The sequence below is a fragment of the Hibiscus syriacus genome, unplaced genomic scaffold, assembly GCF_006381635.1.
Source record: "Hibiscus syriacus cultivar Baekdansim isolate YM2019G1 unplaced genomic scaffold, ASM638163v2 tig00110705_pilon, whole genome shotgun sequence".
Classification (NCBI taxonomy): domain Eukaryota; kingdom Viridiplantae; phylum Streptophyta; class Magnoliopsida; order Malvales; family Malvaceae; genus Hibiscus; species Hibiscus syriacus.
In genome coordinates, this window is record NW_024062831.1 from 141774 (window position 1) to 154222 (window position 12449).

The 12449-nt window shown below is 32.7% G+C and overlaps 1 protein-coding gene and 1 pseudogene across 1 annotated transcript; both read left to right on the top strand.

The window, feature by feature from the left end:
- The first annotated feature begins 3432 nt into the window (after positions 1 to 3432).
- LOC120138678 lies at positions 3433 to 6929 on the top strand. Its single transcript, XM_039154095.1, has 11 exons — positions 3433 to 3678; positions 4199 to 4241; positions 4537 to 4590; positions 4717 to 4780; positions 5304 to 5360; positions 5647 to 5753; positions 5864 to 5902; positions 6214 to 6302; positions 6383 to 6461; positions 6562 to 6609; positions 6683 to 6929. Exons 1-11 carry the CDS (start codon positions 3494 to 3496, stop codon positions 6761 to 6763), a joined length of 846 nt encoding a protein of 281 aa, XP_039010026.1. The 5' UTR covers positions 3433 to 3493; the 3' UTR covers positions 6764 to 6929.
- Positions 6930 to 8041: 1112 nt separating this feature from the next.
- Positions 8042 to 11402, top strand: LOC120138704 (annotated as a pseudogene).
- The last annotated feature ends 1047 nt before the right edge of the window (positions 11403 to 12449 follow it).

The window sequence follows — 12449 nt, forward strand, 5'->3', positions numbered from 1 at the left end:
TAATTTTTTTTAGCAAACCTTACTCGTTTCCTCTCCACACCGTCCTCCCCTCTTTCCAACTACTATGGACAAACTCAATCGATTTCAACCCAAACAAACCATTCAATCAACCAAATCACACCCCAACCTATGCCTAACATCGCCCACCACACTCCCATTCAAACACTTCTTTATCCTTAAGTATCCGACAACAGCATACGATGACGTACGACAGAGTGGTGGCAGTGACCGACTTAATATTTTAGAGAGAAAGATGAGAAAAATTTAAGAAGGGAAGAAAAAAGAAAAAATATTGTTTAAAAAAAATTATTTAACTCTAAAACGATTTCGAAGACCTATCTTGACTTTTTTTTGACATTTCGAGTCTATTTTTGTAGTTTGTTTTCCCAAATTCTTCATTAACATTTCGTTAAATTATGTACACTTTTCTATTGTAATTGTTAATTAAAAATTGACTTATGTACTTATTTGTGCTTGAAGGTGACTCGAATTTGCCTGAGCAATCATTAGTGGACCCAAAACTATCTCACCCTAGTATTACGGAACATGGGAAGCGTATTGTGTTTGAAGGTGTGTTTATGATTGAGTGTGTTATATAAATTTATTTTATATAACTCAAGGTTGGTTTAGATTTATACTTTAAAAATTTAAATTGAGTTGTATTTAAGTAGAGTGTATATATTTTTCGGGTCGGGTGAAGGGTATGTATTTTTTGGATTAGGTTGAATTCAGGTAGAAGATGTATATTTTTGGATTGGGTCGGATTGACAAAAAATTTGACTCGACCCGTTGTCATCCCTAATAAATAGTTTGGACTCTTTTAAATAGACCTTGTTTTTCAACTTAAAGCTACATTGATTTGGGGTGTAAACGAGACGAGTCGAACTCGAATATTACTGAATTTGACTCGAAAACTCACGAATTAAAAATTATCAAACTCAGCTCGAACTGAAAATATATTATTGAAACTCAACTCGAACTCAAAAAAATTTCAAGAGCTCGATTAAGTCTTGAAACTCAAGTTCAATTGAAGTTAAAGATTCAAACTCAATTCAAACTCGTCTACTTTTATACACTCAACTTTACTTCTTATTCCCAAGAACCACTGACGTGGATATCAACTCACGTGACAGTCGTAGCTCAACTGCTCTCTATTCCACGCCAGTTTCTCTCCTCTCTCTTCGGTAATGTTTCTTTCTTCTTTTTCTTCTTTCTCGTCGTCGTTTTTTTTACTGATATTTTATGATTTCCTTTTTATTTTACAGTTGAAGAAGGTTATTGTTTGATTCGGAGAAGAAATGGTGGTTTCTGGACCAATTACGCCTGGACAGGTACCGTTTAGATTTTTTTTTTATTGATTCAGTGTTGCTGCTTAAGTTTAAATTTAGTTTTTTGAGATGAACATCGAGCTGGCTTTTTTCTGGCACGTGTGTAGCTTTCTGCTGGTATTGACTTTGTGATTTCTATGTACTGAATTTGGATTATGTTATTCTGTTATTGAGATTTTGTATTTTTTTACTATATTGTTCCAAGGATCATCATTTCTCATAAAGCTTCCTTTCACTCTCATCTTTGATCTCTGTTTCAAAAACAAAGCTTCCTTTTTAATTCTTGTTGTTTTGGGTTTTATTTGGTAAACATGATGCTCTAATCTATTTTTTGTTGATTAATTTTTGATAGCAAAACTTGAAGAAAAATCTTAGTTTGGGTTTTGGTGCTTATGAGTTTGGGGTACCTTTCATTCGTTTGGTAGCTTGAAATTGGAGTTTGTAAATATGGATTTTAGGTGTATTACTGTGAGAGGCGGTGAGAGACGAACGACCGCAGGGATCCTAGAGTGCACAACTGGTGAATATGGGTTTTTGGTGCTTATGAGTTTGGGGTACCTTTCAAGTCATTGAAAATAAAGATTATATGAAAATAATATGGTAAAGTACATAAATAGCCTCATGGTTATTAAAATTTATAAAATAGTCTCACGACTATAGGAAGTTATGTTGTTGAGTCATTTAACCATTAAAAGTTATAAAATGGTCATTCAACTATTTATATGATTCAAACTCCTCATTTTTCATTAAAAAATTGGTGATTGTATGATATTGATGTTAACTTGTTGACTAGGGTATGATAAAATATGATATCATCGTTTTAGTTGTATTTGTACATCAAATCTCCGTTTACATTATGTCGTTGAGTACTTGAGTCAGTTCTTGAAATATTATGTTGGTGAGTCAGTGTTTGAAAGCAATGACGGTGTCAATAGTCATCATTAAGATATAATAAAATCATGTCTCAATCAGCAAGTTGTATATATTTATTTTGCATGTTTATATGTTAATGTATAAGTATGCGAATGATTTATTTATGAGTCACATAACATCATTTTGCATAATTTGTATGTTACATTCATATGCATAGCTTAATTCCTATCACATAATTGGATTAAGGGTTCAAGGTTAAGGTTTAGATTTAGGATTTAAGGTTCATTACAAATATATTAATTAATCAATTTGGTACTGATTTATGAGGTAAGTACAATATAATATATATATATATATATATATATATATTAAATGCTCGAACCCTTGATATTTATGATATTTGAACCCGAAACCTCAAAATATAACAATTTAAATAATTAGTTATTAAAAATATTATCATTAGAAATATATTAAATATTTGTCATTAGATAAATAAATTTTATTAATTTAAAAATAAATATAAGAATATTTATTCAAAAATAATTTTTAACTATTATTAATTTTTCTATTGTTTGACTGTTTTTTTTATTTTTATTTTTTATTTTTCTACGTTGTCAAGTACTTGTGTAGTAAAATGTTTTTTTTTTAAATCAACCAAACACGTGTACTTTAGCATGTGCTTAATTAAATGAACTTTTATTTTTATTTTAGTAATATACAATGTAATAATTGGACTTGGGCTAGTTAATTAAAAAAATTAAAATTTGAGGGTAGTTGTATTATAGGATTTTTAATATATTTTTAAAATTTTATAATTATCAATAATGTATTTTTAATAATATAATTTTAAAAAATCTAAAATTATAATATAACATTTTTCGAGCTGCTCACGAGCTTTTCGAGTCGAATATCGAGTAGCTCGTTTCGGCTCGTTAAGAACTCGAGTCGAGTCTATTTGATCCGAGTATTTATCAAATATTGATCGAGTCAATCTTTAGTAGCTCGCGATCTGTCTCGTCTCATTTACAGACCTAGCGTTGATAGTGATAAATGGTAAAGCTTGGGCGGGGTGGCCATAACTAGTAAAACTAAAGGGGTCAAATTATAATTAGTAAAAAGACAAGACGAGGTTGAGCAATTAACTCAAAGTTAAAATTTCCTCTTTGATGCAGCGAAGATGCTTAATTTCTGCCTGCTGTCCCCTTCGCTCCAGCTTTGTATTCAATTCACTCTTTAGTCTTTAGTGTTTCAAACGAATTAGAGAATTAATAATATTTTTTGAGCTAATAAAAATGATAATGGGAAATGAATCTCGGAGATTGCTTCTTTTCGTAATTTTTCTCTTGGCGATTCAACTCCGAGTAAACCCAGTCGTTGGGATATGCGAACACAGCTTTATTGACCGCAACAAGCTCTACAACTTCAGCTTGGCTTCTCCTTTGCCTAGTTTCCCCCATGGCGTCCTCAGCGAAGACGGGTAACACACTCAACTCCGTTTTATTCCCTGATCTAAGTATCTCTGATTTCTATTAAATTACTTTTTTAATTAAATTTAGGTATAAAATGCTGTCTTATAAACACACACACACACACACACACACACACACACACACATATTGTTCGATTTTAGTTTACGAGATTGTTGAAAATTTAGGTAATTCCCTTTTTATGTATATACTAATTTAAAATATTGTAACTCGGTATAATTAGCTTATCAAGGAGTAAATTCATATTGTCTGCGATTTGATTACTTACAAACAAGTTCGGTGTTTTATTTAAAGAGAATTTATTACGAATTTGTTAAGAAGAAAACAGTGTTTGTTAGAGTTGCATTTTGTTTGATTAGTTTAGTTCTGTAGCTGAACTTTAGACCTGTTTGGAGTGTGAAAACTGTGTTGCATTGCACATTACTTCGTACGATTGGAAGCTTTCATATCTCAGTTGGGTTAGCTTCTTTTTTTTATTGAAATATGTTTTATTTTGTTTAACTTTGCTAGGTTTTATCAGGTGGCCGTGAATGAGACTGTGCTCTGGTTTCAGGTTGGCTCCATCAGGTTACAGTTTATTACTTTGGTTTAAGTCGTTCTGTTTTCTTTAGGTTTTCTTTTGAAGCATGAATTTTTATGTGGATTCTGATGCGGTTAATTACTACTGAAGTATGCTTTTAAATTCTTGTTGGTTGTTTTCCTCTCTAGAACATTTATGGGTTTAATCACAGAACTTGTAACCAATAAGAAGAAGCTTTAGTCTTTAGATGCAAGTATATATGATGTCTTTCCCTATAAATTTAGCTTATTTTCTTATTGGCTTTCTTTTCATTGACACAATGGAGCAGCTTTGCAGTGGAATGATTTTTAACCACGATCCACCTGGATGTGCTGACTGCTCGGTAATTGCTTCCTGAATTTATCCGTGTTTTATTGTTTACATGCTATGGAAGGATCTAGAATACGATGCTGGTCATCATTGATGAACTTTTCCTTTTGTTTTATTTGATTGTCTTATGATACTTCAGGATTGTGGAGGTCCATCACGCTGTGGAATGGAATGTAGTGCATTAGTGGCTAAAAGTGCTGGAGGTAAACATTTTCCTGATTTTTTTGCATTTAGTTAGTATTTCCTTTGTTTACTATTTATAACTTAGTGCTATTCTTCAATATGATAAATTTTTATCGACATAGTTACTGGTTATTGACAAGTACTTATTTAATCATGATCAGATGTAATTGCATTTTTATTATTGAATTTTTTCACTAAGTTATCCTTATTTATTGTTCAATTTCTGTTTTTTTGGCATTCTCACTTAATTCCCAATTGTCTTTTTTATACTTTAGCCTATTAGAGTCTGACAAAAAAAGAGTGTTAGAAATATGTGTAATTTTCTCTCTCTTTGTAGCACATTGCTTCTTCACATTTGCATTACTTGAAATGTATAATGTAACTTTTCCTCATTCATGCAAGTGGTTATAAATTTATTGTACTTTTCTACATGTGCATTATTAGCCGCATGATACAGACTTTGATACGCGTGTAGTTGGAAAGAAGAGTAAATGCAGTATGTTGAAATATCAAATTCTAAATGAATCTATGTGGTTTATGCAGGTTATCACGTATGCACTACTATTGGACAGGTTTCAAGTACAGATGTTAGCATCCTTGGTAAGTCAAAAGTGCAATTTATTTCTAGGGGACTTTCTAGTATGACCTAGACCTCAGTAAATAAGAGAAACACTCCAACTTCGCCTTTCAAAGTGGCAATTCTTTCTGTGGTTAAGCCTTGGATACTTCACATTTAACAAGCATAGCTTTTAGTGGCAGTTTCCTTTGTGTGTTTGATTGCTTTCTTTTTCCATGGTGCCATGCTACGAGAGACAGTCGAGTTTGCTATTTTTTGTATAAATGCAGTTTGGTGATAGTGACTGTTATACTACCTTGTACATGACAGACAAGCTGAATCCTTTCAAAGGTGTCATTGTTAGAATGTCGAGCAGTGGAAATGAGCACAATTGTTCACTCTCTGTCTCAATCCTTTGTGATTCAACTGGAGCTCAAGTAAGAGCATTTACCATTATGTTTATGTTAAATACGATCAAATAAAAATTCTCTGGAGTTGCAAAATACCTAATTATGATATAAACCTATTATACCATTTCACTGAACAGGGGCCGGATTCAATAGAGAAACTGGGGACTTGTGAATATGTAAGTTTCACTCAGTTTCTTACATTGATTTCCTTGAAAATATTTTTAACCAAACATCATGTATATGTGGAGTATGCTTATGCTTGAATATACATGCATATGTATTACAGGATGTCCAAGAAGTGTAGTTTTGCGATACATGATCTTCAGTGGCTACAGTCATTTTAAATTCTTTTGTAAACGTTATCTGATCTTATCGTAGTACAAATTTCCATGTCTATCATGTTGATAACTTTTCTGTTTTCTCATATTTGACAAACGGGTTAGTCGTTTTCTTGGTGTTTCAAAGTTTGTTTTGTTAATTTTGATAGGCCACAACACTGCGACATCCTTCTGCGTGTGCAACAATCATATCCATTCATGGGAAAGGGTTTGGTTGGTTTGGTACCTTACTGATCATGTAAGGGTTTTAACATCTTAGATAATAATGATGATAGTAATAATCTATAACAGCTCTTGATTGACTGGTTTTGTCTCTAGTATCATATGCCTCTTTGGATCCTATATGCTTGCTGGTACTGTTTATCGATATTTTTTCCTCGGAGTTCACGGTATAGAAGTAAGTTTTTCTTTCTATGTGACAGTTGTGATTTTGGTTTGCCTCGACCGACGGACCATTTTCTTACCCTTTATTTATGGCCTTGCTCTGCTTTCTTCAGGCAGTTCCGAACTTGGATTTTTGGGTCAGCTTACCGCATAGAACGCAGGTATCCTGTTGTTGGTAATGAAATAAGACAAAACCTACCAGTCATACAATCATATATGTTATCATTCTTGCAGATGTATGTATCTACTTTGGTGCGGCAGTTTAGGGGACCTTCAGCCAGTCAAGGAGGCTCCTATTCTCAAGTCAATTTTTGAGCAGCTGCAATTTTGTTCCATGGTAGTCTGTAGCGTGCAAAACTGCGAATGATTGTGCCGGGATTGATTTTCCGATGATCCGTTCTCCCACTTCATCATTTCTGACTTCATTTTACATTTTTCATCAAAACTAAGTAGAAAGCCTATACATGCGTAATTTACGCAGGATGAGACTTGAGCCACCCAAAGTTTCAACTTTTACAGACTGTGTTGGCCATACATATTTATATTAATTAGAAAACATATGAAAGTATTCGATGAGTAATTAACTAATTAGGTAGAAAATGAATATATGACCTGTTTAAGTTGACCCGTTCCAATTGGGATGCTCATCATCATATCATCAGCTGAATAACACTTGATACCTACCTTGTTGGTGAGGATTGAAGTAAGAAAGAAACCATTGAAATCCCAACAAAATGGAAGTTGAAATCCTACCAAATCTTCACCAACATCAAAACCATTTTTTACCCTTCCCAGGTCATTGTAATGACGGGGCATTTTTAGCTTACAAGCCAAGCCAAATGTTATCCACTTTCCTCACACTACTAGTTGTTATAAGAATGACTTTCAATTTAGTTTATTTTATTTATAGTGTTAAGGTTTAAAACCTTTGAATTTATTTAAAATTTTAACGTTTTATCTAATTAGATCAAATTACAATTAATGGAGAATCGAGTTTTTATCCTAAAATTTGTAGACAAACTACGTAGGTTTTGTTTTCTTTTTCGTTTTTGGACATGTTGACAAGAGTTGATGCAAAGACAAGTTCGTCAGGGCGGATATTGGACCCACTTTTTCCTTGGAAACCCGATCACCACCGAATCACCATTTAATTAAAGCCACGTTTATTAAATATTTATTCACTCAAATAATTACAAAAACAAAACCTCCAAAATTGCAAGCTCAGAAGTCAGAAAGTAACAATCGAAACAGAAAGATATGACCTGGTGATCATATGCAACCAATCAGGTTTATCGTACCTACTTAAAATATAAAGATTAATTAATAATTAGACGAGACATTTTATAAATGAAACATATTAATTAAAAAAATTGTGATTAAAATAAATTTTTATAAACCTCAATTTAAAATAATTAATCGATAGATCAATATCAATAATTAAATAAAGTAATATAAAAATTAAATTATTATAGAAAAGGGACCAAAACGATAAATTTTCATTTTCATAAATTTATATAATTTTCACATCTTGCAATCGACAGTTTATTTAACAATTCAACTCCTTTTCTGCATAGTTTCCAATGATATTAATTGTTCGTGAATCTGAAAACCTCAACCTTCCTATACTTTAAAACCTTTTGAAGATGATTCAAAATCCCAGAAGAAATCCAAAAGGGAAAGAAAAGAGTTTCTCTTTTTGATGTGATTTTATAAGAGAAAAAGAGAGGGAAAATGAAGGCACCACCACTTTCTTCTTCGTCGTCTTCCTCTGGTGCTCTTCGAAAAGGCCGTCTCTCTACTTACCTGTACACTCTGTTAGCTTTCATTCTTCTTGTAGCTATCATCCATGGAGAATATTTCGTCTTCATTTTTGGTGGGTTTGAACCGACCCGGCCCACCCGAGTTACCTCCCGGACACCAGGTGAGTTTGACCCTATTATTGACTCGGTCACTTAATTCAATTCGACCTCTCTTTTTTGACTTGATTCTGGTGTGTTTGGGGGTTAGTGAAGAAAAGGGAGGATACAAGGTGCCGCCTTTTGCGGTGGGCAAGGGAGAAGAAGGGTGTGATATATTCAGTGGGAGGTGGGTTAGGGATGAGTTGAGCCGGCCTCAGTATGAGGAATCGGAGTGTCCGTACATACAGCCGCAGTTGACGTGTCAGGAACATGGGAGACCGGACACTGAGTATCAGAAATGGCGATGGCAACCACATGGCTGCGATCTTCCCAGGTATCACCCGAAACTCCTTGGAAATTTTTTTTCTATTTAATTTCTGATAATTTTACAGCCTTTGATTTGTCTGTTTCCGACCGATGAAAAAATCGCCAAACTTTGTCTTTGATTAGTGAAGCTGCTGTTCTTTGCTATGATGTTGTCCCTTAATATCTTACCTAATCACACTGTTGAGCATCTTAATTAGTTTTATGATTGAAAGATTAATCATTTTAATTCTCTTGTGAAATCAATTAAATGTGACTAAAAATAGACAGTAAAAGGTCACTGGCCGGCGGTCCACGATGTGTGGTTGTACCAAACCGATTGGATCCTTTGGCCATAGGAACAAGTAAATTGACGGTGTTTTGTTGGTATCAAGTAGGGTAAATTTTAAATTTCATCACTTAATTTTATTTTGTTTCTATTTTAGTTATTAAAGTTTAATTTTTTTAACTTATTCATTAAAGTTTTGATTTATTCTTATTTTGATTATTCGATTATTATATTATAAGGACAATATAACAACCACGGGTGTTGATATAGATTGTATTTTATTAATTTAGAATCCATGTGTCATTCACGTTCTTTTATTTTTTATTTTTTTATTTATATTACTACTTTCTTTGAAGGTGAAAATTTTATAATTTCATCTTTACATTACGTCAATATTGTAATTATTATTCTCTCGTGTCTTCTCTGAACATTCAAAATATTGACGAACTCATTTTATTGTCTTGATTAATTTAAACTTTTGGTCAATTAACTTTAAAACTCATAAAAATCTAACCCTAAACCCAAGACTTATGGAATTCCAAATCATTCTAATTTATAACATTTAATATTCGACCATCGTGGAGTCATGATATGAAGATGTTTGACCATCGAAAAATTAAAGAAAATTCGAAAGTAAGTTATTCTCAAAAAAATGAAAAAAGAATTGAAAATATTTTATAATTTTTATAAAAGATATTCAATTATAATACCGAATGATCAAAATAAGAATTAATATAAAAATAGAGTGAAAAAAGTAAAATATTTTAAATTTTAATGATTAAAATAGAAGTTAGAAAAAAGTCTAGTGAAAAATTTATAATTTATCCTATGAAATTATATTAAGGAGCTGGGACCTTTCCTTTCTTTAATTCCACGTGTCTGTTGATGCGGTCGGGCTGTGTCTCTCATCGTTATGCCACGTGGGACTAATCAGGAGTTGAGTTGGGAACACGTGCAAGGAAGTGCAAATCGTGTCCATGGCCTAGTTCTGGAAAAAGCTTTAAGCTTAGGCCAATTACTCTTTTTTGGTTTAAATACTTGTTTAATCTCTGTCAGTTTTAAAATAAAGCAATTTAATCCTAATATTTCATTCTAATTCGGTCTCTGAGTATATATATATAACCAAATATTTGATGAGAGATTTCTTAATGTATTGTATAAACAAATTAATCATTATGATTAATTTCATTGTGGAATTTTTTAATTTATTGTGAAAATAATTTGAATTATGATAGTAGATTATGACATTCAACAGTTTCAATGCCACATTGATGCTGGAGAGCCTAAGAGGGAAGAGAATGATGTTTGTGGGAGACTCATTGAACCGTGGCCAATATGTATCCATGATCTGCCTTCTTCATAGACTTATCCCTCAACATAAAAAATCCATGGAGACCTACAACAATGATGCCCTCACTGTCTTCCGAGCCAAGGTAAATTATGATCTCACCCGAAATGAATCGAATCAAAAGTGATCTAAACCCGAAAGGGATGAAGTTAGAATCCAACTCGGGTGATGAATATTTGTATTTGTCTTGCGTAGGATTACAAAGCCACCATTGAGTTCTACTGGGCTCCGTTTCTTCTGGAATCGAACTCGGACAATGCCGTAGTTCACAGAATATCAGATAGGATAGTGAGGAAAGGTTCGATTAATAAGCACGGGAAGCATTGGAAGGGCGTCGACATTTTGGTTTTCAATACTTATCTGTGGTGGGTGACGGGGCAGGACATGAAGATCTTGTACGTATACCAATTCTGTGTTGAATTTTGTTTCGGGAGGAGCATGCATATGTATATATGTGTGTTTTTGTTTGGACAGGAAAGGGTCGTTCGAGGATGTGGAGAAAGAAATAATACAATTGTCGACCGAAGATGCGTATCGTATGGCAATGAAGAGCATGTTGAAATGGGTGAGTAGAAATATAGACCCTACCAAGACAAGGGTTTTTTTCACCAGCATGTCCCCCACACATTCTAAGTAAGTACAATTCAAGTCCCTCGGGAGGACCCTATTACTTCAAATTGGCATAGTAGAGAATTAATAAAGTGTAACACTACACAAATTGGCAGGGGCGACTGGGGAGTTGAGCCTGGTGGGAACTGCTACAATCAAACAACATTGATCCAAGATCCAAACTACTGGGGTACCGATAGCAGGAAAAGCATAATGAAGGTGATCGGGGAAGAGTTTGGTAAATCCAACTTCCCCGTCACGTTTCTCAACATCACTCAGCTCTCAAGTTATCGTAAAGACGCCACACATCGATCTACAAGAAGCAATGGAATCCGTTAACGCCAGAGCAGCTAGCTAACCCCGCTAGCTATGCCGATTGCACGCATTGGTGCTTGCCTGGACTTCAAGATACTTGGAATGAGCTTCTCTTTTCCAAGCTCTTCTTTCCTAATTCAACCTAAATTCCAAATCATGAATTCTTACATATCAAATTAATCTTCTTTCCAATTGGTTTTGGTTATGGCATCTAACCCCTTTTTTTTACCGTTAATACATGAAATTTCTGAACTGTCAATATCATAATAATTAACTTCTTTCGTCAATTTAATTGTCAGTTTAAGTATTACGTATCGGTTTCGATCAAATTATAATCCTACATGCGCTTATCACATAGAGGACTTCAGATTAATATGTTAAAAGAAATAAATGCTATCGTTAATTTATAGAATTTTTTTTAAAATTTTTGTCATGTTAAACTCAAATTTGTTCACATATTAAGTGTACATGTATTAATGAAAATACTTAATTAATATTAAAATCTAAGTCATAGTTTAATACATATGTTTGTAATTAGTTTTTTTATGTCCCCTTACCTGTATATTTATGAATTATATAAAAATATTTGTATTGTTCTCATATGACATAATGATAAATTTAAATGTTAGTATTTATATTTTTGTCTTTAGAACTTTTACAATATTGATATATACAATTTATGTATCAATATGTGTATTTCATTATTTATGTAATATTATTTTATTAGCGTAACAGACTGCACTGCATTAAATTATTTTATAACTTTAAAATTATTTATTGACATATTATATGTAAATTATTATATTAACATTATAAAAGAATTAACAAGATTTTTGAAATAAATGTTTGGCCCAACTTTTAGGGTAATAAAGATGAAGTGTGAGGTCGGTTTCGAGAAATACTGACCCCAAAATTCCGTGTTGAAAGGTGACGGTAACATTGATTATGTATTAAATAGCGTTGCATTTATTCACGATTTTACTCGCCTTATAAAAAGCGAAATTTTAACTTGCTTTAATTAATATTTTGATTTCATCTTTGTAAGTATTTGTTTATTTCACCAAGTTGCTGAACAGGAAAGCCATGTAGGAGGGGACCATATGGATTTCCAAGTAACTTTCCTATTTTTCTTAGGGCGTTTTCACTTTGATAACTGAATTTTTAGTATTTGTATTATAATCATCAAATATTTAATTTTTTTATAAACACGGTAGTTAGTTGTCGTTAAAAATATTGACG